This window comes from Chlorocebus sabaeus, chromosome 24, assembly GCF_047675955.1.
Source record: "Chlorocebus sabaeus isolate Y175 chromosome 24, mChlSab1.0.hap1, whole genome shotgun sequence".
Classification (NCBI taxonomy): Eukaryota; Metazoa; Chordata; class Mammalia; order Primates; family Cercopithecidae; genus Chlorocebus; species Chlorocebus sabaeus.
In genome coordinates, this window is record NC_132927.1 from 44050775 (window position 1) to 44078103 (window position 27329).

General features: G+C 43.4%; 2 protein-coding genes across 4 annotated transcripts in view; one reads left to right on the forward strand and one right to left on the reverse strand.

The window, feature by feature from the left end:
• Nucleotides 1-3261, forward strand: part of ARG2 (arginase 2) — a 33633-nt gene extending 30372 nt beyond the window's left edge. For both annotated transcript variants that reach the window (XM_007987077.3, XM_007987079.3), the window contains exons 7-8: nt 120-256; nt 2791-3261. In XM_007987077.3, coding sequence (XP_007985268.1) covers nt 120-256; nt 2791-2996 — 343 coding nt within the window. In that variant the 3' untranslated portion in view covers nt 2997-3261. The remainder of the gene's footprint in view (nt 1-119; nt 257-2790) is intronic.
• Nucleotides 3221-27135, reverse strand: VTI1B (vesicle transport through interaction with t-SNAREs 1B). Of its 2 annotated transcripts, XM_007987075.3 has the most exons (6): nt 26629-27135; nt 13878-13936; nt 11184-11375; nt 8202-8375; nt 5559-5620; nt 3221-3554 (listed from the first exon to the last, which is right to left on the reverse strand). In XM_007987075.3, exons 1-6 carry the CDS (start codon nt 26741-26743, stop codon nt 3458-3460), a joined length of 699 nt encoding a protein of 232 aa, XP_007985266.1. In that variant the 5' UTR covers nt 26744-27135; the 3' UTR covers nt 3221-3457. The 2 variants fall into 2 exon arrangements, with proteins under 2 accessions (XP_007985266.1, XP_007985267.1); XM_007987076.3 differs by lacking the exon at nt 5559-5620 and having other exon boundaries at nt 26629-27106.
• Nucleotides 27136-27329: the final 194 nt, after the last annotated feature.

Genomic DNA, 27329 nt, shown 5'->3' on the forward strand with positions numbered 1-27329 from the left:
ATAGCTTTATTAACAAAGTACCAGGACTAATAGCAACAAAATCAAGGAGTTGCAACCATAAGAAGGATGAGTGTCCAAGCACGACCAGTTAAGTATTATTTTATCCTCTTCCTTTCTAGGAGACAAAGACCAATCCATCTGAGTTTTGATATTGATGCATTTGACCCTACACTGGCTCCAGCCACAGGAACTCCTGTTGTAGGGGGACTAACCTATCGAGAAGGCATGTATATTGCTGAGGAAATACACAATACAGGTATGTAGCAACCAGGTCTGCAGCCTGTTAACAAAACAGGTAAATACGCTAGAGTCTCTTGCCTGCAAAGGATCTTTTCTGATATTCCACATCATTGCAGAGTTTGTTTTTGCTTGAACTTTTGTAGCTAAAAATTATATGGCCATGCTAATAAAAAGGACTACTTTAGAGTCATGCTTGGACATGGCTCTTGCCAAATTACACTAAGGTAATAATGAGTAAAAAATTGTTTAATTGTTAATAATTTAAACAAATACAAGAATAAATTGTCAAACTGATGCAGTTCTTTGTGTCTGAGTTATCTAAAGGCAGATTAAGATAAGAAGGCAAGACCAAGACTGTAATTTGCACTCTAAGAGGTTGGTTCATTGGGAGTTGTGAATTTGGAGTTAAAGCTGATCTCTTGAAGAAATCTGCAAATTGGACAATATCTTGGGTCCTTTATGTAGGGTAGGTCTTGTACTAGAGCCTGATAGGATCTCTAATAAGGGGGATACAGTTAGATGAGAATGACTGATGGAAAGAGTACTAAGATGAATTCTACGTTATCAAGACTGGCCACAAGACTGGCTACTTTTCCAAAACTCATACTTGTTTGCAAACAGTTTCCATTTCTGTCAGAAAGCTTCTGGTTTTAAAGCTACTTCAAATGACCTTTCATTCCAAAATTTAAAGAACTACCAAATCATACTGCTTCAGTAACCATCTGATGGAACTAAGATATGGATAGAGACCCCAGATTGAAAGGTTCGGGGCTATAGAGAACCCTTGACTAGATGGGATAGAAACTGACATTGAGAAATGGTATCCTTAGTGCCACAGCCTGCTAGAACCTTAGGCAGTACAGAAAGGCAGGTAGTACTGGTCTGATTCTCAGATCTGCAATCTTAGATGTTGCCAGTGGTCCTTAGGTTATTGGTCAGAGAACCTGGGAGTTCAATTCTCTGCTTTGCTTCCTAAAAACACCACTTTTTATAACCTCTAGCACTTATACATGGCAGCGGCCATGGCTTGTCTCTTTGTTCCCATGCTACAATATTTTATTCCAAAAGACACTCATGGGGCTAGGCACAGTGGTTCATACCTATAATCCCAGTACTCTGGGAGGCCAACGCAGGAGGATTACTTGACCCTGGGGGTTTAAGACCAGCCTGGGCAACATAGTGAGACCCTGTTTCTACAAAAAATAATTAGCCAGGTGTCCCAACTACTTGGGAGGTTGAGTCTGCAGTGAGCCATGACTGTGCCACTGCACTGTTATAACGCTGTCAACTAGATACCTAAAGCAGTTTGCTTAATTTAAAGGGTGGCAATAGTCTGGAAACATAAGTCATGTATGTATTTCTAATACTGCAAACCTTGATTACCACTTCTGGGATATGCTAAAGGTGCAGGTTTAGTCAGTGGAAATCAAGAGACAAATCAGGAACACAGGTCCATGTGCAGGAAATGATGGAAATGCTACAGTAATACACCTGTTGGTTGCAGTTTGGCACCATACACTCAACTACACATTGCTAATAAGGGAAGATGCTGAATGGACATATGGCATTGAGCACATCATGTACTATAGTGTAATATCAATAAACCATTAGTTACATTCGCCTGTGTTTCCAGACTTTATGGCCACCCTAAATATTCTCAGATACTTGTATTCCTGAATACTAGCTTGTTCAGATCATGCTTCATCCAGAATAACCAACTAAAAAGTTAATTTCTACAGAGCAATGAGGCATTTAGAGGGGTGAGCATGTTGGCACGTCTGGATAGGTTCTTCTGGTTTACGCTTCCCTTCCACTTGCTCCAGGCCAAAGGAACAGTACTGAGAACTTTGACAGAAGTTCTCAAACCTTAACAGAAGGTAACTGGAGTCCAAATAAAATAACTAATATATGGCTGAATCTTCTCTTGATCAAGTACAAGATACTGGGTCAGTCTGCTGGGAGACAAAAGATGTGTTAGATGTGGAACCTGCCTCCAGAGCTCAGGCCTGCAGGGGTGAGAATGAAGCTTGCAGTAATAACTACATTTCAGGGCATATGGTGTGGTGCTCTAACAGATACAGATAACACATTAGAGTTCAAAAGTGGGAATGGAGTTTAGCTAGTCAAAGTGGGAGACTTCCTCTGCCTTCATACTTGATTCATTTCCAGGCAGGCATCTGGAAGGTTCCTAGTCATACTGGAGATGGCATACATTTTGCCAACAAGCAGGATGAAAACCTCCCCCACCCAACACCAAGCCTTTTCCTTTTCCAGAAGGCCTGACAATTATGCCTATTATGTTAGTTGAACAAAGATGGTTTATTTCATTATCTTAAAGGTTTCTTTTAATCTACTGTAGCATAACAGTATTTTAACTTAAATTCATGGCCAAGAGGATGAGGTGCAAGGGGCTTCCTGAAAATAGGTATTTTCTACTACAAAATGGACTCTTGTTTTTACCTTGGCTTGTTCTCCCTGTCCCAGTGGGATGACCCTCACTGAGAGTAGTAGCAAGGGAATTTGAGGTTTTGTCACACTTTGTTCCTCCAGGGTTGCTGTCGGCACTGGATCTTGTTGAAGTCAATCCTCAGTTGGCCACCTCAGAGGAAGAGGCGAAGACTACAGCTAACCTGGCAGTGGATGTGATTGCTTCAAGTTTTGGTCAGACAAGAGAAGGAGGGCATATTGTCTATGGCCAACTTCCTACTCCCAGTTCACCAGATGAATCAGAAAATCAAGCACGTGTGAGAATTTAGGATATACTGTGCACTGACATGTTTCACAACGGGCATTCCAGAATTATGAGGCATTGAGGGGACAGATAGATACAAAATGGTTGTCTGGGTCAATACTGCCTTAATGAGAACATTTACACATTCTCACAATTGTAAAGTTTCCCCTCTATTTTGGTGACCAATACTACTGTAAATGTATTTGGCTTTTTGCAATTCACAGGGTATTAATATGCTACAGTACTATGTAAATTTAAAGAAGTCATAAACAGCATTTATTACCTTGGTATATCATACTGGTCTTGTTGCTGTTCCTTCACATTTAAGTGGTTTTCCATCTTTCCTCCCTCCTCCCACAGTTTGGCTACACAGTGCATCCCTGAACTGTTAGCCCACAGCAGCAATATGCTTATTCCATCCACATCCCTAACATCATGCATTCACAAGGTCAAAGTTCTGGTCCACAAACACTTCCCTATAGAAGTTCAATGGTTGCGAAAGAATTTGTAGTAAACCAGGCCTCCCAGGATGGCGAGCTCCAGTAAGATGATAATGGAAAGCAGCAGCTTGTTGGTTGTCACTCTATAAAGAGAAGCAAAGTGGGGAGTAGTCAGAAGTTTGGATAACCTTCCTTCTAAACATTTTGGGGTTAGACCTGGAACCATGGCTGGATACTCTGAGGCTGTTTGTTTGATCACACAGCCACTTACCAGGAAGTACTCATAAGGTTCTTTAGCTGTCATTTAGGGATAATACTGTCTACCTCGCAGAAATGTTAAACTGAGACAATAAAAACCAAAGCATAAAAATGGATTATGAAATGTGTTCAAATGGTAGTTACTTCCTTTAAAAATAGCTTTTCTAGAAAGAGGGGTTAGCTAGAAAAAGTAATCATATATACATCCAGCTCAGGATGGGTCCAGCCCTAGGATAAGTAACTAGAAGCCTGGGTAATACCTTTCAATCCCTTGGAAACTTCTTCCCTCTGCCCTGTTTTTCCCTTTGCTCTCCTATCAACCCAAATGGATATGTTATAAAGGTAGTATAGGAGCTTAAAAATTTTACTACATCAACCCAAATGGATATGTTATAAAGGTAGTATAGGAGCTTAAAAATTTTACTATCTGTTGTTTACACGAAGAATCCAACCTCTAGTTCTCATGTTCACTCTAGGTTTCTCCCTATTCCACAAGGAATTTATCACTGTAGGAAAATCCCACCCCTTCTGCTAGTTCCATGACTGGGTTGTAGTTTTCTTTCATGCTAGGCCACCTGTGCCCAAGGTCACATACAATACCCTCTTACCCCCAACTTCAACCTCAGTGGCAATATTTCTGCCCTGGATTTGTCTGTTAGCACTCAAGGATTTTGGTTTTTATTTTTGATAAAGACTACTTTATTGGTGGCAGTTAGTACAATTCAAATTTTGATCCTCAAAGAAGGACTTAGTTATTTATCAGACTAGGAGTCCATAGAGAGCTGAATGAAACTGAATCAAGTCACTGCTGTGATGACTGAAGTCCATCCCGTTTCTTGGGAAATGAAACCACAGCCAGCTGATGCATGGCATATGCTGTTTCACTAATTGAGAACCACGGTGGCTCTATTCAGGAGGTCATCAGCTCCACCACCCTTTAGATGCACTGGAATTCTGTTCTTCTCCTGAAACAGCTTGTGTTTTCTGGACCTTTATTTTCAAAATGCCTGCGTGAAGCAATGCTCATGGTCCTCTGGGCAACCTGACAGTGCCTTGGCTCAGTTACTGCCCACCAACCCTGACAACTCCCCAAGGGTTTTATTTTTAAAAGTCTACTTCTTCCCTACAAGACAGAGCTCCCAGAAAAGGAGCTGACTCCCATGAAGGGCAAGCAGAGCCAAAAGCAAGTACTATGCAGGTGAAAACTGCTTTCTAATCAAGATTTTACAAATATATTTCTTTTTTTTTTTTTTCTTTTTTTGAGACAGAGTCTCACTTTGTCCCCCAGGGTGGAGTGCAGTGGCGCCATCTTGGCTCACTGCAACCTCCGCCTCCTGGGTTCAAGCAATTCTCTGTCTCAGCCTCCTGAGTAGCTGGGATTACAGGTGCCCGTCACCATGCCCAGCTAATTTTTTTGTATTTTTAATAGAGACGGGTTTCACCATCTTGGCCAGGCTGGTCTTCAACTCCTGACCTTGTGATCTGCCCGCTTTGGCCTCCCAAGGTTCTGGGATTACAGGTGTGAACCACCGCGCCTGGCCGAGATTATACAAATATATTTCAAGGAACATGAAGCTGTTATTCCCATGTGTTGCCTTCTCTAAAGAACATCAGCTGTGATTAATTATCTTTTCAGTGGAGAAATTTTTCACTGCTCCAAGTCAAAGCAGTATATACTTTTAACAAATTATTTTATCCTGAGCTATTTAATTATCCAAGACCATATTCCTTAGTGTATTTATTCTGGTCTGCTGGGTGGTACTGAGTATATGGGGACTATGTGTCAACTGTTGAGGTGCTTTATTAGGACCTTTGTAAGTCACTATTTTAAGCTTTTTGGTTGAAAATCATTGAGTTAAGAGAAATTTCATGACTTTAATAAAACTTACTTTCTGGACATTGAACGGAGAATCTTTCGACTTTTGCTCAAGTTTTCACTTGTGTTTACCAGCTGAGAAGAGAAAATAGTGATTATTTCCTTCTTTAAAAAGTATATTCTGTACAACTGAATATCCCTAGATTAACACTAGGCATTAAGGGATATATGTTGAAAAATTCCAAGAAATCAAGCCAATTTAAATGATGGCCTTCGAGTGTAAGTAGAAGAACCTGGAAAGGACAAGATATTTTAGTACTCATCAAGTAGGCTTAGGAATCATCTTCCTAGGTTGCTACTGGGGATGGACTCCTGAGACTGAGCTAATCTTCTACCGTGGCTACTCCAAAAGGGAAGGCTTCAAGTGTAGCCAGCAGACTGGACAGCCAGTGACTATAGAGCAACTAAAGATTTGAATTTCATCAGCCAAATTCCAGGACAGCCTCTTGAGTTGGCATTTGTTTTTGTAGGCTGGCCTGTTACTACTTTTGGGATCTGGTTATCTTTTTTCTTTACCCTCTTAAGAGACAGTTGCATTGAATTGTGAAAAGAACCTCCATGGAACTTTCAACTGCCTGCTACTAATCTGGACAGCTGGAGGATATTTCACCTCCAGCAGATGGCTACCTGCCATCTGTTCCCATTCCCCAGTGGCCTTGGTAAGCAAACCTCTCAGCTCATTCCTTGGCTTTTATTTCTTTGAAACAGGGTCTCCCTCCGTCACTCAGGCTGGAGTGCAGTGCTGCAATCGCAGCTCACTATAGCCTTGACCTCCCAGGCTCAAGCAATACCCCCACCTGTCCCCAAGTAAGCTGGGATCACAGGTGCATGCCACCACACCCTGCTACTTTTTTTGATTTTTAGTAGAGATGAGATCTCGCTATGCTGCCCAGGCTAGTTTCAAACTCCTAGGCTCAAGCCATCCTCCTACCTCAGCCTCCCAAAGTGCTAAAACTACAGGTGTGAGCCTGGCCTCCTGGGCTTTTAAATTCAACCAATCTACCTGGTATATTCAAAAACCAAAACCCACACAATCTGAAAGCAAGTTACATTCTCCATAGCTTTCCTTGAATGTAGTACTTTATTGTGAATTTTCACTGAAGAGGGCAGACACTACTCTGACTTAATGGAGAATTGTAGCTACTAAGAAAATCTACTCAAATCTTCACACTGAGCTGGTATTTTCCTATCCAAATCTTGGCCACAGTATGTTTTTCAAATTGATTTGCCTTCTGCTATTAAGAATACAGCATTCAATTGGCAAATTGTACTAATTAAAAAATTCCAGCCAGGCACAGTGGCTCATGCCTGTAATCCTAGCGCTTTGGGAGGCCAAGGTGGAGTGATTGCTCAAGCCCAGGAGTTCGAGAGCAACTTTGGCAACATAGTGAGACCCCGTTTTCACAAAAAATTAAAACAATTAGCCAGGCACAGTAGCACATGCCTGTAGTCCCAGCTACACATGAGGATTACTTGAGCCCAAGAGTTTGAAGCTACAGTAAGTTCTAATTGCACTGCTGCACTCCAGCCTGGGTGACAGAGCAAGACCTTGTCTCTAAAAAACTAAAAAATTCCTACGTAGGTTAACTCATTTATGGAAAGGAAAAAATAAATGAGTTATTTTTCTGAGGCTCTCAGAGTGACAGTAGACTAGAGGTCCCTGATATAGTCATCATTTGGTTTAAATATTTGTTTTCTTTCCACAATGATCCAGTTTACCTTACTGGATAATCCTTAGAGATTTTTTTTCCCTATTACTTTTTTTTTTTACTTTTACTTAGATAATAGTAAAGGGTTATAGTCCAGGACTGAAGCATAATTTATAAATCTATAAACTGTGGTACTATTTTACGAAATCTGGAAAATAGCCTTGGCTCCAAATGACAGGGTATAAGTAGATGATGTTTTCGTAAGAATAGCAGAATACTCTATTAGATGTGTGAAAAATTAAAATCTCAGATTGGAAGCTTTGAATCCTTAAGTGCCTTTTGACATATTATTTCTCTTGCCAAAGAGCGAATACAGCCACTTTATCCTTATTAATTCCTGTAATCTTATAAGTGTAGAAATCAGGTTTCTTCCATCTTTTTTTCCCTTCACTGAAGCAAAAATTTCCAATGATGTCTAATTCTTAGGGGTAAAATTGCTTCTAAGGGAGATCTCTCGGCCAAGCAAACTAAAAACTGAGCAAAGCGGCCAGGCACAGTGGCTCATGCCTGTAATCCTAGCACTTTGGGAGGCTGGAGCGGATGGATCACCTGAGGTTAGGAGTTCGAGATCAGCCTGGCCAACATGGCGAAACCCCGTCTCTACTAAAAATACAAAAATTAGCTATGTGTGGTGGCACATGCCTGCAATCCCAGCTATTCAGGAGGCTGAGGCAAGAGAATTGCTTGAACCCAGGATGCGGAGGTTGCAGTGAGTGGAGATCATGCCACTGCACTCCAGTCTGGGTGACACAGTGAGATGCTATCTCAAAAATAAATAAATAAATAAATAAAATTAATAAATAAAAATTGAGAAAAGCATAAGAACTTAAAAAAGACTATTCCCTGAATACAGAACTGCTGTAGCTTTTGGTCTTAGTATGGTTTCCAGGTGCAGTGGCCCCCTAATTTCCCCATACTTGCCCCTTTCTCTGTCTGCCCAGACTTACTCTACTCTTGGTGCGTTCTAACTGGTCTCGTTGTTCCCCCAGCTCTTCTATGATTTCTGAGCCAATCTGGTCAGTCTCCGTGGCAATCCGATGAGAACGTTCAATACTTTGGGTGGCCCGGTTGAGGCTTTCAGTGCCTTGCAGAAGCATTGCCCTTTGAGACTGTAGCCGATTCTGAAAGGAGTATGGAAGAGAAATGTTAGACTTTCTCCATTATAAATTCATTGCCAGCATATTCCTCATGACCTTCCCCACGTTAGAAGGAATACAGTGAGCAATAATTTTCATTCCTTTTAAGACAGAACCAAAGAAGCTAATGATTCTTTTCAAGGTCACAGACTAAAGCAGAACCTGAAATGAATCAATAGGATCACAATACCCCTGCTCCACTGTCTTTTACACTTACATGAGGCAAGGAAAGATGGATTAAAAATACTGGAGCACTTTCCCTGTGTTTGTGATGAATCTGAACTGGTTCATGTGTCTCCTGGACTACCAACTTCTGAAAGGTGGCAGCCCACATGTGGGAGCTACCTGATTAATGCATATAGCCTGTAACTTCGATAGTGCTATGAGCAAACCAACTAAACTCCGCAGCCCTAGAAAAAGGTTAATTCACTGAAGATTCCCACTTGACTAGTACTGAGGACTGAAGGACCATGAACAAGCTTTTCTGTTCTCTGTTTTAAGCCTCCAGCACCTGGTATTTCCAGGTGGTCTCCCATCCAAGTACTAACCAGGCCTGACTCGCTTAGCTTCTGAGATCAGGCAGGTTCGGGGTGGTATTGCCTAGATGACTAAATTCTTCTTTTCAGCATCTAAAGAAATTTTGTAGAAGTCTGAGACACTACCACATTCTGGAAAAAACGTATGTGGTTACCGTCTTGGTGAGCCCCCAAAAGAACTTCACCTAAGGTCAAACAAAAAGCCTTGAGGCTGCCACACTGGGGGTGATTTGGTCTCAGGGAAATTAGTATCTGGGGCTTGAGCAAGCTTCCCCATCTGCCCTAATTTCTCAACTGCCCTAATTTTCTAAATTCCCACCGAAGTTTTACTCCACCTGTAATCCTAAACACGGACAGCATGAAGACAAAAGTAGCCTTGTCAGGCCAGAATTAACAACCACTGACAGAAATGGAGGCAGCTCCAACTTCTTAGCTGTTCAAAGCACGCGTGCGCACATACACACACACACACACACTCAAAAGGAACCCAGCTCACAGAGGCCTATTACAGAGCAGGTGACCACTGGCAGGACCATCAAGAAGCCAAAAGATTGGCTCCCAGAGCAGAAGTAGCAAGAAGCATTTTCTTTTTTTCCTTTTCTTTTTATTTTTTTTTGAGACGGAGTCTCACTCTGTCGCCCAGGCTAGAGTACAGTGGCACGATCAGAGCTCACTGCAGCCTCTGCCTCCTCGGTACAAGCAATTCTGCTGCCTCAGCCTCCCGAGTAGCTGGGATTACAAGCAGCTGCCACCACGCCCAGCTAATTTTTGTATTTTTAGTAGAGACAGGGTTTCACCATGTTGGCCAGGCTGGTCTTGAACTCCTGACCTCAGGTGATCCACCGGCCTTGGCCTCCCAAAGTGCTAGGATTATAGGCATAAGCCACCATGCCCGGCGCTCTGTAGCATTTTGACTTAATAAATGGCATACAGACCAGCAGATGAGGAAACCACTGAATGAGGTTCAAATAAAACCAGTTAGGTTAGCACAAAGGAAGAAGGAAAAAGGTTTTCAAAATAAAAGATGCAGATTTTCAACTGAGTAGGCTAAAAAATGACCAAGAAAAGATCAGATCACATAAATGAACTTCAGACAGATTTGGAACAATAATTTTACTGAAGGTATGGATACCTAAATTATGTTTTAATAATTTCTGAAACTCATAATTTTAAGGCAAAATTGTTTGGACTTCCTTTTCAACTTTGGCAACATGACTAAAGTCACTTTTACAACTCCCACTTTAACCAGCTCCACCTGCCTGCCTTTTTCCAGTCTCCCTTTAGGTGATCTTCTGTCAGCTTCTAGTCTGTAGTGATCCCTCATGCATCCATTTGAAAATTTTAAATACTTCATTCTCAAGCGGTCTAGTTTTGGCATCAGCCATGTCAAGCCAATATCATTCTGAATGTCTCTTAAACTATAATCAGGATGTATCGTGAAACAGGATTTGTTTAAAATTGGAGCCTTTCTACCTCTGTTCAGTCTGGACTGGTGGGCCCCTTTCTATTTCTCTGCCATGCTACTTGCCAAAGAATTTCTACTTTGTGTTGTGTTTGTGGAAGACAGACCAAATGCAGCACATTTAATCTTTCAGACATTTTATTCCTTTAACAATCCAGCTGCTCTAGATGGTTTCAGAATACAGATGTTCAATTAGTCCAATTGTATAAATCAGAATCCTGAAAGCCAGACAGGCAGTCTGGCTCACTTTCCATTTCCACAGAATAAAAAGATAGAAAGTTCCTTCTCGAGAAGCGTCCTGCATTGGTTACTGTATCTCAGTTGTTGGGCCATCTTGACATTAAGGTAAAGGAAAGCTTGGATTGATTGTGTAACAATATTCTGATAAATTAGAAACCTAACTGAATTTTCCAGGCATACTTGAGAAAGTGATTCTAAAATTTATATGAAAGAATAAAAAAGATCAAGGAGAAAAGAAATTAGATCAATGGGTCAGAATACAGAATCCAGATAATAAGAATAGGTAACACTTATATACCACTACATACAAAGCACTGTTTTTTTTTTATTGTAAGACTGTATTATATTAAGGATAAAAAGAAATCTAAATATGCATATGGTTCAAAAGGCCTGCATTAAATAGAGCAGATACCAAGCGGATAACAGGACCTGGATGCAGAAAAGAGGATAAGGGTGAAAAAAATGAAACAAGAGTCTAGTATACATTGATAACATGAAATACCCCAACAATATAGGCCCTTAAGGAAAAAAAAAACAGCAGCAGCTAAAACTTACCATATGCTCATTCTCTAGAGCATATATGCCATATTTCATGTCTCCTCGGCCTCCAGGTGTGGCTGTCAAAGGTGTGCTTCTCACCTCCCGATGGAGTTTAGCAAGGTCCTTCCGGTAGTTTCTAAGCTTAGACATCATGGGGTTACGGAAAGACAGGGGTGCATAACGTAGTTCCTCCTCCATCTCTGCCAGCTGGGAAGGCAGAAAGTAGTGAGTGGATAGCCTGGTTCTTCCCTCACTCATTTGGAAATATGCCTAGTTTGGACTAATCAAACTACTTATTTATTTGGACTACACCAAGCAAATAACCATATGCTCCATGAGGCAGGGACCATGTCCGGCATGTTCCTCTCATTCTGAATGCCTGGCGTACTGTCTAGTAAGCACAGAGCAGGCCTTCAAAATATATGAACCGAATGAATGAATGGAAAAACAGGAAGTACTTTATAGCTTACTAAACATTTTTATATACATTCTCCATTTAATCCTCACAACAAGTCAATAAGGTAGGAAATGCTCCATTTCATATAAAAAACTTAAAGAAACCTGCTCAAGATTATACAAAAAGAAGGAATCCAGGCCAGGCACAGTGGCTCACACCTGTAATCCCAGCACTTTGGGAAGCCGAGGCAGGAGGATCATTTGAGCACAGTCTGGGCAACATAGCAAGACCTCATCTCTACTTAAAAAAAAAAAAAAAAATTAAACAGAAAAGGAGTCAGGGTTCAAAATCTTCAAATTCTCTCAGCTCTCTTCAATATACCAAGTTTTTAGCCTGGTATGACTGAACACTGCCATCAAAAAGTGCTTTGAAGTCTACTGTACTAAAAGTGATAGGGGTCTGGCATCAAGGTTCTTCCCTTCTCCTGCTCCTCTTTCTGAAAATCAATTAAGTTTGTCCAGAGACAACCAGGGGCCTACCCTAGAGCAGGGTGCTTTAGGGGAACCAGACTTCTATTTTTCTGGGACAAGTAAAATGTAACACCTGGACATGTTCACAAGAGGCCCTAAATTATTTTCATCTGCCTGGAATGGTCAGACTAGGATTATTACTTTTGTTGAGTTTGGAGAAAACAAATATCTGAGCATCAAACAAATCAGTAGTAGCTAGAAGATTTTAAAAATGCTACCGAGGTATTAACTGAAACAGGAGAATGGCTACAAACAGGTATCATGGATATGCCCAGCTGCACACAGGTATTAAGAAAAGCTCCTGGTACCCCCATTAGGAAGAAGATAGTTTCCACAGTCTGGTGGCCTGGTCTTTCTTAAAACAGATGCAAAACAGAGAAAAGGATGCAGATATGCTTCCTTCTCAGAACTTCACTGTGATAACTGGGAAACTGAACAAGCAAGAAGGAAGTTCGCTGGCCAAAAGAGAATTTTTTTCTCTATCTGCTCTGGGGTAGCAAACACAGGGGCAATTATTTCTGCAGAGTACTAGCAGGGACCAGAATTTTGGCCCCAATCTTAATGGGTTTGCTGAAGCTAGAGTATAATGAGATGGAGTCAAAGAACTCTTGCTTCCATAGGGCTGAAGCGAAAAAAAAAAAGAAAAGTCACAGGTGAAGAGAAGCAGTTATTAAACTGTTCAGTAAACTGAACCAACTTCTGACAAACTTTGGGTGCCAAATGAGACTCGTGCACGTCTTGCCTGAGGTACCAAGTCCAGCTACTATGTTGTCTTTTAAGGCAGAAAGGGACATGGTTAGAATTGCCTCTAAACTACATTTTCTGTGACAGTAAGTTTAACAAAGAACAGTAACTTTTTTTTTTTTTTGAGGCAGGGTCTTGCTCTGCCACCCAGACCGGAGTGCGGTGGTGCAATTGTGGCTAACCACATGCTTGACCTACCAGGCTGAAGTGATCCTCCCACCTCAGCCTCCTGAGTAGCTGGGTCCGGAGGCATGCACCACCACACCTCGGTAATTTTTTTTTTTATGGTAGAGATGGGGGTCTCCCTAGGTTGCCCGAGCTGGTCTTGAACTTCTGGCCTCAAGTGATCCTCCCACCTTGGCATTTCAAAGTGTTGGAATTACAAGCGTGAGCCACCACACTGACCAGTAACCTATCTTAATGGCCAGCTCTTAAAAACAGATTTTAGGCCGGGCACAGTGGCTCATGTCTTGTAATCCCAGCACTCTGGGAGGCCGAGGCGGGCAGATCATGAGGTAGGAGATCGAGACCATCCTGGCTAACACGGTGAAACCCCGTCTCTACTAAAAATACAAAAAATCAGTCAGGTGTGGTGGTGCCCGCCTGTAGTCCCAGCTATTCGGGAGGCAGAGGCAGGAGAACGGCATGAACCCAGGAGGTAGAGCTTGCAGTGAGCCGAGATTGCCCACTGCACTACAGCCTGGGCGACAGAGCAAGACTCCGTCTCAAAAACACAAACAAGCAAAAGAAACAACAGATTTTAAAAGACTGCTTGGGTAAAAGTATGCGAATGCCCTCACTACTCACATCAGCAATATATTCCAAAGAGTCATATTTCACGAGCGTCTTCAGGCTTTACCCATTTGTGTTTGTCAAACCCCCTCAACAACCATCCCTATCAACTGGCTTCATTTAGTAAGAAATAGTCAAAATCAAGATCAATGGACAGGAACAGTTAATCTGTGATCAGTTCATAGCATTACTTCTGGAAAAGACCAACACCAGGTAGAAGAAACAAAATTTGTTCCTTGTTCTCACCGTTTCATTTGCTTCCTGTTGCTTTTCATCAAAATCCCTGATCAACTTCTTCTTCTCTTCTAGAAAAGATAGATAAGTTTCAAATGCTTATTGCTATTTCCACACATTTGTAAAGGCCATTCCCTCTGCTTAGAATAAGCTTCCTATGGTAGGGCGTGGTAGCTCATGCCTGTAATCCCAGCACTTTGGGAGGCCAGGCAGGTGGATCACGAGGTCAGGAATTCAAGACCAGCCTGGCCAACCTGGTGAAACCCTGTCTCTACTAACCATACAAAAATTAGCCGGGCGTGGTGGCAGGCACCTGTAATCCCAGCTACTTGGGAGACGGAGGTAGAGAAATGCTTGAACCCAGGAGGTGGAGGTTGCAGTGAGCCGAGATTGCGCCACTGCACTCCAGCCTGGGCGACAGATGGAGACTCCGTCTCAAAAAAAAAAAAAAAGAATGTTTATCAATAGTGACTCTCTGAAACCCCCTACCTTCACTCCCACAGTGAAGCACTTCTATGTTAACTCGTATCTACTACTTTTCTGCAAAACAAATTAAAAATTCTATCCACTCTGCTTGCTGGGAGACTGCCTGGTATGGTGCTTGTTTTTCTCTGGGTGTGGCACTGGTAATGACTCAAACAATGAGACGTTATTCATTCTCCTTTCAGCCTTTCCCATTCCATCCCTTTGGTTAACTGTATCTTTTTTTTTTTTTTTTTTTTTTTTTTTTTTTTTTTTGAGACGGAGTCTCGCTCTGTCGCCCAGGCTGGAGTGCTGTGGCCGGATCTCAGCTCACTGCAAGCTCCGCCTCCCTGGTTCCCGCCATTCTCCTGCCTCAGCCTCCCGAGTAGCTGGGACTACAGGCGCCCGCCACCTCGCCCGGCTAGTTTTTTGTATTTTTTAGTGGAGACGGGGTTTCACCGTGTTAGCCAGGATGGTCTCGATCTCCTGACCTCGTGATCCGCCCGTCTCGGCCTCCCAAAGTGCTGGGATTACAGGCTTGAGCCACCGCGCCCGGCCAACTGTATCTTTAATACCTAAAAATTACTAATCTCCCCTTTGAACAAAAATAGAACAGGCTTTAGCTTCAAAACAACAACATCTAACTAAAACAGTATTGTCTTCATTGTATTTTCTGATCGCTTATACTACAAGTTTTCCATCTAAAAATACGATAGCAAGTTTCATTTTTAAATAACATTGTTTTAAATAAATGTATTTTACATGAAATAAGTTGACACAAAGAAAATGTAAGTGACAAGGCCAGGCACAGTGGCTCATGCCTGTAATCCCAGCACTTTGGGAGGCCGAGGTGGGCAGATCATGAGGTCAGGAGACAAAAGACCATCCTGGCTAACACAGTGAAACCCCATCTCTACTAAAAAATACAAGAAATTAGCCGGGTGTGGTGGTGGGTGCTTGTAGTCCCAGCTACTCGGGAGGCTGAGGCAGGAAAATGGCGTGAAGCTGGGAGGCAGAGCTTGCAGTGAGCCAAGGTCGTGCCACTGCACTCCAGCCTGGGCTACAGAGCGAGATTCCACCTCAAAAAAAAAAAGAAAAGGGCGGGACGCGGTGGCTCAAGCCTGTAATCCCAGTACTTTGGGAGGCCAAGATGGGCGGATCACGAGGTCAGGAGATCGAGACCATCGTGGCTAACACAGTGAAACCCCGTCTCTACTAAAAAATACAAAAAACTAGCCGGGCGAGGTGGCGGGCGCCTGTAGTCCCAGCTACTCGGGAGGCTGAGGCAGGAGAATGGCGTAAACCCGGGAGGCGAAGCTTGCAGTTAGCTGAGATCGGGCCACTGCACTCCAGCCCGGGCGACAGAGCCAGACTCCGTCTCAAAAAAAAAAAAGAAAAGAAAATGTAAGTGACATAATAATGATACTTGGATGGCAAAAATTATGAAGGTGGTACCAGAATGCTGTCACCTGGTAAACATTTGTATGGGGCAAAGGCATACAAACGCCTTTCCTGGTTAGTCGGGGGTGAGGTTCTGGTGCCAGGTTCAGGCCTGACTCAGCATATAAACTTGGATAATTTCCTTCATTTCTTTGGGACCGCACCTCCTCCTTCACTGACTATAAAATGAGGAAGTAGGTCATCCCTTCATATCTAACAAGCAAAAATTAACTCCGTTTATGAGGAGTTTGATTTTTTAAAAACAATTTATACATCCAAATGAATGTTCTCCCTGGAAATCTACACATAATCTACTTATCACCACAAAGTTACCATCGTTTACAATGTTTGTTTTTTTCAAGACAGAGTGGGGTGCAGTGAGGTGATCTCGGCTCACTGCAACCTCCAACTTTTTGAACTTCGTCTTTTGGAAGTACCTTCATAGTCTGGGGATACAGTCTTTGTTTCTTTTTTAAATTGTGACAAAATACATGTAACATAAAATTTGCCATTTTGACCATTTATAAGCATATAGCTTAGTGGCTAGGTACATTCACACCATCGTGGAGCCATCACCACTAACTGTTTTCCAGAACTTGTTTATCATCTCAAATTGAAATTCCATACCCATTAAACACCTCCCCATTCCATGAATTTCACTACTCCAGGTACACTGTTAAGTGGAATCATACAGTATTGTCCTTTGTGTTTAGCTTATTTCACTTCGCATAAAGTCAAGGTTCATCTATGCTGTAGCATGTATGGGGATATGGTCTTTTACAGCTATGTATTTTTCAATGTGACTCCTAAACACAAGCCAGCAGCACTTCCACTCACTAAAGAGCAATCTTTTTTTTTTTTTTTCTGGAGACAGAGTCTCACTCTGTCGCCCAGACAGGAATGCAGTGGCTCGGTCTCGGTTTACTGCAACCTCCGCCTCCCAGGTTCAAGCAATTCTCTTGCCTCAGCCTCCCGAGCAGCTGGGGTTACAGGCGCCCACCACCATGCCCGGCTAATTTTTTTGTATTTTTAGTAAAGACAGGGTTTCGCCATGTTAGCCAGGTTGATCTCAAACTCCTGACCTCAAGTGATCCATCCACCTCAGCCATTCCACTGCAAAGAGAACAGATGAGCTGGGCTTATGAAGAAATGGCCTGTGGGTATTCAGTTGCTGTCCTGAGATTTTCTTAGATGATTTGTCTACTCTGATTTTCATCTTAAGACCTGACTTTTTTTTTTTGAGACTGTGCCTCACTCTGTTGCCCAGGCTGGACTACAGTGGCATCATCTCAGCTCACTTGCAACCTCCAACTCCCGGGTTCAAGTGATTCTCGTGCCTCAGCCTCCTGAGTGGTGGGAATACAGGAGTGCGCCACCACACCCAGCTAATTTTTCTATTTTTTTGGTAGAGAGGGGGTTCCACCATGTTGGCCAGTCTGGCCTCATGCGGTCCACCCACCTCTGCCTCCCAAAGTGCTGGGATAACAGGTGTGAGCTACTGTACCCGGTCAAGCCCTGACTTTTGAATCCAATCCTACCTAAGATGTAATGTCACTGTAATGCTTTATATGGATTTACATTTTGTTAACCACAACAGCATCTAATGTCAGTTGTATCTTTTTTTTTTTTTTTGAGACAGAGTTTCACTCAGGCTGGAGTGCAGTGGCATGATTACGGCTCACTGCAGCCTCAACCTCCCAGACTGAAGCAATCCTCCCACCTGCTCAAGCAATTCTCCTGCCTCATCCTCCCAAGTAACTGAGACTACAGGTGCAAGTCACCACACCCAGCTAATTTTTTTTTTTTTTTTTTTTTTTTTTTTTTTTTGAGACGGAGTCTGGCTCTGTCGCCCAGGCTAGAGTGCAGTGGCCGGATCTCAGCTCACTGCAAGCTCCGCCTCCCGGGTTTACGCCATTCTCCTGCCTCAGCCTCCCGAGTAGCTGGGACCACAGGCGCCCGCCACCTCGCCCGGCTAGTTTTTTGTAGTTTTTTAGTAGAGACGGGGTTTCACCGTGTTAGCCAGGATGGTCTCGATCTCCTGACCTCGTGATCCGCCCGTCTCGGCCTCCCAAAGTGCTGGGATTACAGGCTTGAGCCACCGCGCCCGGCCCCAGCTAATTTTTTTTTGCTAGAGATGGGGCCTCACTATCTCATGGCAACCTCACAAGTTGCCGAAGCTAGTCTTGACTCCTGGACTCAGGCAATCCTCAACCTCAGCCTCCCAAAGTGTTGGGATTACAGGTGTGAGCCACCACACCTGTCCATGTATCCTACTTTTTAAGTGACCATAAATCATTTTGGATGCATATGTTCTATAATCTCAGCTTGAGACCAAGTTCCTCTGAAACACATAAATTTATTTTGTCATTTTTACTGTGCCATAGATCCTAGAACTATAAACCTCCTTAGATGTGGCTACTGCCTGAAAGCGCAAATGACAACACACTCTTTACTACGTCTCATTCATTGTTGTGTGACACCCCCTTAATATACACATGATACTCCAGACATTTTTCTCCATATTACTCACAAAACCCATGGCTCTGTTTGTTGTTTAAAAAAAAAAAGTAGGGGAAGGTTCACCACGGCAAACGGTATGACTCTTGACCATCTATGATGTAACTGAAATGAGCACCAAAGCAGCTATTACTATCCGTGAGGGGGCTGTGTTCTTAGCTACCAGTACTGAAATAATACCTACAGTCAAAACCGGCTACTTCCATGGAGCAGTATTATATCACTTTGTAATAAGCTGTCCCAAAAGTGCTGAGCATCATCACTGCTCTGAGTCCACACATCTCCAAATTCAGGCATGCTCACTCCTGATCCAAGCCAGACAGTAGGAAGCAGTACTGTACACATACGTACATTCCCTTCCTAGCTCGTTCCTTTCCTAGATTTTTCTACAACTGTGTTTAGTCATCAAGTCTCCTCCTTTATTCTTCCTTTGTTAATGGGTATGAAAATCTGCATTCTCAAGAGGCAAATTCTAGAATGGTTCCAGGAAGTAACTACATAAATGAAAGGGGGAGAAGAAGACCACAGAACCTCTCTCCTTTCACTAACCTCTGTGTGCTGGAATATTCCATGTCCTACCTGATTTCATAAAACACTTTCCTCTTATGAGTGCTCTATAACTTAACATACTTTTAAAGAGCTTCACTACATTTATGAGATCCTTTCTGGACTTCTAAGATTTAAAACAAAACAAAACAGAAGCCTTTGAAATCATTTCTTGTGATAATAAAGCCAGGGAGGCAGATAATTCAAGAAGCTGATCTCTACCCAACTGAGAGGGATCGACAGCTGCTTTTCAAAAATTCTTCAGGCTCAGAATTATGAAACCAATGAATGCTGGGGCTAGGATGTACCTCAGCGATCATCAAGTCTAACTTCCTGCCTTTACCGCTGAGGACACTAGACCCTGGAGAACCTGAGTGCCTCCCCAGTCATCGGAACAGCAAATGTACGGCAGCAATAGTTCTGGAGTGCGAGTCTGCTGACTCCCAGTCCAAGGCTTTCCTGTACAGTAAACAACCGTATACGGTACACAACTGAGGGGCATTTTTGTGCGCCCAGGGTATAGCCTTTAACAACTGGAAAAAATTTGCTTAAAAAACAAAACACCTCTTCCTCTTTTTAGGGAGTTAGAATTGATGTCACAATCAACTACAAACAGAAAGGTGGCATCCTGGGGAGAATGCGCACCATGAGCAAGAATGAACCACTTCAAATACCATTATCCCCCACCCCACAAACCTGCCCAAATCAGTCACATGTGAGGGACTCTCTGGGACCAACTCTGTCTCCTTTGGGAAACTGGGTGGATGCTGACATGGAGTAAAATAGAAACAGACAGCTCTGAAAAACAGAACTACAGAAAGCCTACCTTAATGTCTGACCAAGGTGAGCAGCCTCTCTTCCTTATGGGGGTTTGAATTTCCAGTCCAAGAATGCCTAATCTTGGCCCTTTAAAATTGTGGAAATAACTTCAGTTTCACCAGCTCATAAACATGTGGTTACTTTGCTTTTGGCGCCTCACTGTGGCAAAATGGAGGACTTACACCCTTTATTTCTATACCTTGACAGTTGACTAGATCCCACACCATGCAGGAGTTAAAAGCAACAGATTCCTCTCAACCAACCTGTTTCCTCATCTGCAAATAGGGACTATAAGACTACTGACCTTGTAAGGGTTGTTTAAAAGGGTTAAAAGAAATAATACACATAACATTCACTTAGCAAGTGCCAAATATAAGGGCTCAATAAATAGGAACCACCACTGTTTCTGAAAGTAAATACTTACGAAAACCTAAGAGCAAACACAAAATTCAGTAGAAAATATGAGGAGTTAGAATAGTTGAAATTCTACAGTCTGTAAGTAATTGGTGTTTATCGGCCAGCAGACTACAGTACTCCATAGTGATTATTTTTTCTGGCTCCGAAAATAATAGGGTCTTGTGTTATACACACTGATCTAAATGATTTAAAATGGAAAACTTTGAATATTTTTACGATACCCATTAAGACACAGGGAGAGACGTCTTCAGGTATGACAAAAACAAAACTAGAAACCATGACCACAGGCATTTAACATTATTGATTAGATTAAGAAATTATAGCACATAATAGTACTCCAAACTAACTGAAGAGACCTCTTCAGAGATCGTAAAACCAAGACTAGAAATTATGGCCATAGGTACTTAATGAGATATTAAATGGATTAATAATTATTGTATGTGGTAATGGACAGTCACTGCCACAAAAACTTCCTAAAATAGGACACATTGTCTCTAATATCCTTCAAAGGCAGAAAGTGACTGGAGACTGTACTTTAGAGAAATACTGTTTTTGTTGTTTTAATAGGTAGAATATATCCATTTTTAAAGTAATGAAAATGTGGACAACAGTAGACTAGAAACAAATCACAATCATATATTAGTATTTTCTTTCCAACAATTCACACTATTCACATATTCCATCATCCAACAGATATCTATGGAGCACCTAGTCTGTGCTAGGCACTGTTCTGGTGCTTAGGAAACACAGTGAAAAAAAGACATAATATTGAGCTTATATTCTAGCTCAGTGGTTTTCACACTTGGCCTTCATCAGAAACCCCCTGGAGGGCTGTGAAACACACTGCTTGTTAAAAGTTTCTGATTCAACAGGTCTGGGGTTGGGCCCAAGAATCTGCATTTCTAACAAGTTCCCAGATGATGCTGATGCTGCTGGTTCATGGACCACAATGAAACCACTGTCCTAGTGAAAGGAAGACAAACAATATACTGTAAATATCATAAATGTACTAAGTGTCTAATACGTCAGAAAATAACTGCTCTGGGAAAAAAAGAAAAAGGTAAGAGTAGTTGTATACAAGGCTGGTATTCTTAGTTTTCATTTAATAACACGGCTAGTAGTTCTATTATCTATATTAGCAGTATTCTAAGGACTTTACATATATTAACTCATTTACTCCTCACAAAAACCCTATGAGGTAGACACTAAGATTTATCCCCATTTTTCAGGGAAAACTAATTGGGTTAAAGTAACCTGTCCAAGGTCACACTGCTACTAAAAGGTGGATTTAAACTCAGGCAATCTGGCTCTTGAATTCTTGCTGTTAAATATTATACTATATGGCCTCTCAATTCACATATTTCTTCATAAATGTTTTATTGTTAATTTTAGAGACAAAGTCTTGCTCTGTCACCCAGGCTAGAGTGCAATGATGTGATGACAGCTCACTAAAACTTCGAACTCCTGGACTCAAGTGATCCTCCTGCCTCAGCCTCCTGAGCAGCTGGGACTACAGGTGAGCAGCACCACACTCAGCTAATATATTTTTTTTTGTAGAGATAGGTCTCACCATATTGCCAAGGCTGGTCTCCAACTCTTGGCCTCATGCAATCCTCCTGCCTCAGCCTCCCAAAATATTGGGATTACAGGCATGAGCCACCACACCTGGCCCCTATATTTTATTTTATTTATTATTTATTTTTATTTTTTATTATACTTTAAGTTCTAGGGTACATGTGCACAATGTGCAGGTTTGTTACATATGTATACATGTGCCATGTTGGTGTGCTGCACCCATGAAGAAATACTCTGTGAGGCTAGAATGGACATATATTATGTCATGATCTCTGTTCTCCAGGTACCTTCGATATTCTCATCCACAACCCAAACTCTGCTTCTCCTCTTATGTTTCTTATTTAAGTTCATCGTTCACCCAGTTGACCACGTGAAAAAACGCAGACACCCTGGAATCTTTCTCCCTAATTTCTGCCTCAAAACCACCTCTTGGGCCGGGCACTGTAGCTCACACCTGTAACCCCAGCACTTTAAGACGCTGAGGTGGGTGGATCTTAATTAATCCCAGGAACTCGACAACAGCCTGGACAACATGGGAGACCCTTACTAAAAATACAAAAAATTAGCCAGGCGTAGGGGCATGCACCTGCGGCCCCAGCTACCCAGGAGGCTGAGGTGGGAGGATCACTTGAGCTTGGGAAGCCAAGGCTGCAGTGAGCAGTGATGGTGCCACTGCACTCCAGCCTGGATGACAGGAGATAGGAGTGAGACCCTGTGTCAAACAAATTCCTGTGTTACCAAGGCAACTGCCCAAAAGGCTCTTAACACAGTCCCCTATACCCATATTCTTGTGCTCTCTCTCGTCCTCTGTCTAGCCATTAATGCCCTCCTTCTAAAAGAAAATCCATATCAATCAACTGCTTTAAGTCCTTTACTGACTTTCCATATCAAGTCCAAATGTCTCAATGTCACACTAAGATCCCCTCACAATCTGGCTGTTTCACCTGCCCCATCTACTACTACTTTTCCATATACATTCTAAGCTCCAGAGTTGGGGGTACCCATTCCATTTTTTAACTCCTGTGTTGCCTCTTTGCATTTCCCCTGTTTAGCAAACTCCCATTCAACCCCTTATATTCAGTTTGAAGTTTTTTGAAGCTTCCCTCTCTTCCCCATGCTCAAGTCCAGCCTTTTTTATAGTCTCTGAGAAATTTATTTTAGGATTAATCACACACTTTGTTGTAAGTTTGTTTACTTTTTTTTTTTTTTGAGATGGAGTCTCGCTCTGTTGCCTGCAATCTCCACCTCCTGCGTTCAGTTGATTCTCCTGCCTCAGCCTCCTAAGTAGCTGGGACTACAGGCGCATGTCACCACACCTAGCTAATTTTTGTATTTTGAGTAGAGACAAGGTTTCACCATGTTTGCCAGGATGGTCTCTATCTCTTGACCTTGTGATGCGCCCGCCTAGGCCTCCCAAAGTGATGGGATTACAGGCATGAGCCACTGTGCCCGGCTGTTTGTTTCTTTTTAAGGTAAGTACTCTGGAAGTCCTCAGGGCCCAGAGAGTGGCTGATACATAATAATTCTCAGTGTTTATTGAAAAATAACTTAATTCAATTACACAGCATAAGCTACATGCAAGGGCTGTATTATGTACGTTATGCTGTGCCTAATAATTCATGATGGGCATTAAAGCGCTGAAAACTTTATGATGTGGTCTCTGAACTAGAAAAAGAGGGATTCAGAGATGAGGCACCATGTGTTTTCTTAGATAAATTCAATTTATTCAACAAATATTTATTGAGCAGTGTGAACGAGGTAGTGAATAAGAGGTAAAGTTGCTGGACTTCTTATCACAATTCTAAGGATACGTATATACTTTATTTACAACTATGTCTGTTGCCAGCAACTTAGAATATTTTGTTGTTGGGTAGAAATTCACCTACTTCTGCCAAGCACAGTGGCTCACGCCTGTAATCTCAGCACTTTGGGAGGCCGAGGCGGGTGGATCACTTGAGGTCAGGAGTTTGAGACCAGCCTGGCCAACATGGTGAAACCCCGTGTCTACTAAAAATACAAAAATTAGCTGGGTGTGGTAGCATGCGCCTGTAATCCCAGCTACTTGGGAGGCTGAGGCATGACAATCGCTTGAACCCAGGAGGTGGAGGTTGCAGTGAGCTGAGATTGTATCACTGTCTGGGTGACAGAGCAAGACTCTGTCTCAAAAAAAAAAAAAAAAAAATTCACATATTTCCGACTGTCCTCTTTGCAGGATGGAGAAAAAGGCTGCGGAGACAACAAACATGAATGTAACTATCTTAGCTTTATGTTGCTATAACAGAATAGCTGAGTCTGGGTAATTTATAAAGAAAACAAATGTATTTCTCAGAGTTCCAGAGGCTGGGAAGCCCAAGGCTGAGGGGCCTGATAGGGGCCTGATTCTTTCAAGGGCCTTCTTGCTACCCATGGGTCACCCTATGGCAGAAGGTGGAAGAGCAACAGATCAAGAGAGCAGGCAAGCCAGAGAGGGCTGAACTAACCCACTCTCTCAGCAACCAACCCACTCTCAGGATAACGATCCAATCCCTGAGGATGGAGCCCTCATGGTCTAATCATTTCTTAAGGGTCCCACCTCTTAACACGATTAAAATGGCAAATAAATTTCAACATAAGTTTTAGAGGGGACATTCAAACCATAGTAATAATGAATTCAATTTTCTATTTTTCAAGCAATGTTCTTTTGCATTATTTAGCCTTATAGAAATGGGCACTGCAAAAATTCAGTGCCAGGTTGAAAATGCAGTCTACTTTTTTTTTTTTAGACAGAGTCATGCTCTGTCATCCAGGTTAGAGTGCAGTGGTGCGATCTTGGCTCACTGCAACCTCCAGCTCCAGGGCGCAAGTGATCCTCCCACTTCAGCCTCCCCAGGAGCTGGGACTACAGGCACGCACCACAATGCCTGGCTAATTTTTGTATTTTTTGTAGAGATGGGGTTTCACCACGTTGCCCAGGCTGGTCTCAAAATCCTTCAATACAGCAATACTCCTAACTCAGCTTCCCCAAGTGCTGGGATTACAGGTGTGAGCCACCACGCCTAGCCTGCAGTCTAGTTTTCTTTTCTTTTTTTCTTTTCTTTTTTTTTTTTTTTTGAGACAGAGTCTTACTCTGTTGCCCAGGCTAGAGTGCAGCGGCACGATCTCAGCTCACTGCAACCTCTGCCTCCTGGGTTCAAGCAATTCTCCTGCCTCAGCTTCCTGAGTAGCTGGGACTACAGGCAACTGACACCATGCCTGGCTAATTTTTGTATTTTCAGTAGAGATAGGGTTTCACTATGTTGGCCAGTCTGGTCTTGAACCCCTGACCTCAAGTGATCTGCCCGCCTCTGCTTCCCCAAGCACTGGAATTACACCTGAGTCACCGTGCCCTGCCTGCAGTCAACTTTTCAATCACATAAATCAGATCCCACAATGCTTCTGCACAATATATTTTAACTGCATCCCATATTTAGAAAAAGGCACAAGTCTTTCACCATGGTCCACAAGGCCCTATGTGATCTGGCCCTGCCTACCTCTCTCCTTTGCTCACTTCATCCCAAACACATGGAACTTCCTGCTCTTCGTTGAACACACCAAGCTCATTTCTGCTTAAGGGCATTTGCAGTGCTATTCCCTCCTTCTGACACTCACTTCTCCCAGATTTCTGGTTTACTCCCTCTCTTCATTCAAGTCTCAGTTCAAATGCCATCTCCTCAGAGAGGACTTTCACAACCGCCCTATTTAAAACTGAAGTCCCAAGGAAAGCGAATCGCTTGAGGTCAGGAGTTAGAGACCAACCTGGCCAACATGGTGAAACCCCGTCTCTACTAAAAATACAAAAAAAATTAGCCAGGGGTGGTGGCGCAACTGTAATCCCAGTTACTCCAGAGGCTGAGGCAGGAGAATTTCTTCAATCTGGGAAGTGGAGGTTGCAGTGAGCCAAGATCGTACCACTGCACTCCAGACTGGATGACAGAGTAAGACTCTGTCTCAAAAATAATAATAATAATAAAATAAAACTGAAGTCCCATCCCCTATTCCTTTACTCTGATTTATTTTCCTGTATTCTTTAACACTGCCGCTTAATAGTTATATATTGTTTATCACTACCCACTAGAATGGGGACGTGCATGTCTTTTTCACTGTAATTTGCAATATTCACCAGCACCTAGAACAGTGTCTGGCACACAGCAGCCTCACAATAAATATATATTAAATACATGCATTTCATTCTCACCAGAATCATTCAATTCCTATGACCTTGAGTAATTCGTTGAGCAAACACTCAAGCTCTAACCCTTAAATAAAAGCAATAAAACAAAGTTTTGTCCTTGTCATCAAGTTCTATATATCCGGAGGCCAAGAACTATATATAGCAGGTCTTCCTATGGATCTAGGGCCGGAAAACTCTAGCTCCTCCAGACAAAACTTGTAGCAACCTGAACCATGAAATTAAGGGGTAGTAAATAGTCTCAGCAGTAAAAACGTTCAAAACAAGACCACATCTAAACGCCACAATAAGGTTTTAAAGGCCAGCTCTCTACCCTCCAATAACAGGTATATACCAACACCCCAAATTATGACTCTTTTGGGTTTTTAACCCTTTTTCTGTACTACAGATCCTCTGTCAGTCTGGTGAAAACTAGACCTGTCTTGAGACTAGTGCTTCTAAATGCATAAAACAAACAAAAACAGCTACGAAAGAAACCCACGCTACATTACAGGACCGCAGATGTAAAAGCCCCTCTGCTCTGTTTGCCGCAGTGGAAAAAAACGAGAAAATGTGGAAGGCCATAGAAGGATCCCAGGGAACTGAAACCCGCGTCCCCGGGCGCGTCCCCAATTCACTCTCAGTGGCAGGGAGACCCGGAGCTGCGACCCAGCCAGCCCTAGGGGGCGTGTCTGAGGACGCGGAGGAAGGAGACGCGGCCCGGGTCTGGGAGGAAGGTGGGGGAAGATTCCAAAGCGCGCGGGGCCGCGCTCCCCACGGCGTGGCCCACCCGCGCCTCACCGGTCCCAGCAGTCCCCAGCAGCCGCTCGGGCACCCCTTGTAGGTCTTCATGGAGGCCGCGGAAGATCTCGTGCAGCTTCTCGAAATGCTCCGAGGAGGCGGCGGAGGCGGCCATGGCGCAGGACGCGCTCGAGCAGCGGCCACCCAGATTCGGGGCTCTGGGCCCTCTCCTAGCCCGGCGGTCAGCCGCCCAGTCCCGTGGCCATAACGGCGACCGCCGCACCACCGCTGCCCAGGACGAGGCTCTTCCGGGGCCGCAGAAGGGTCCTCCCGAGCCGGAACGCCCACCCTCTCTAGCCCGTGATTGCGGGAGCGCCGGCGCGAAGGCCTGACGAGAAGGCGGCAGATTGCGCGGCCTAGGCGACTCCTGAGGGAGCGAGCGGGGCGAATGGTAGTCGCAGAGCCCGAGAAGTGCCCGGTCCGGGGTGGGGAAAGGCCGCAGAGTAAGGGCCCTAGGGGACCTGCGGGACGGGCAGCTCGGCCGCCTTCCTCCCGGGCCCCGCCGGCCGGCCAGGGGCGGGCGCTGCAGTGCACGCCGGGGGATGTAGTTTGACTCGGAGAGCGTCTGGTGCCGGAGTCGCGCGTTGCCCGGGTTGCCAGGTTTAGCCCGCGAGGCGACAGCGGGCTTCGGCCCGATTTGATGTGTTTGCGTCTAGACGTCGTCCTCACTGTCATCGCGCTTTGCTTTGCCACCCTGACCC

Coding starts and splice junctions, on each gene's coding strand:
- VTI1B (XM_007987075.3), bottom strand. CDS start 26,743: ATGGCCGCCTCCGCCGCCTCCTCGGAGCATTTCGAGAAGCTGCACGAG. Junction 13,937..26,628: donor GCTGGGGACTGCTGGGACCG/GTGAGGCGCGGG, acceptor TATCTTTTCTAG/AAGAGAAGAAGAAGTTGATC. Junction 3,555..5,558: donor CTCCGTTCAATGTCCAGAAA/GTAAGTTTTATT, acceptor TTCTCTTTATAG/AGTGACAACCAACAAGCTGC.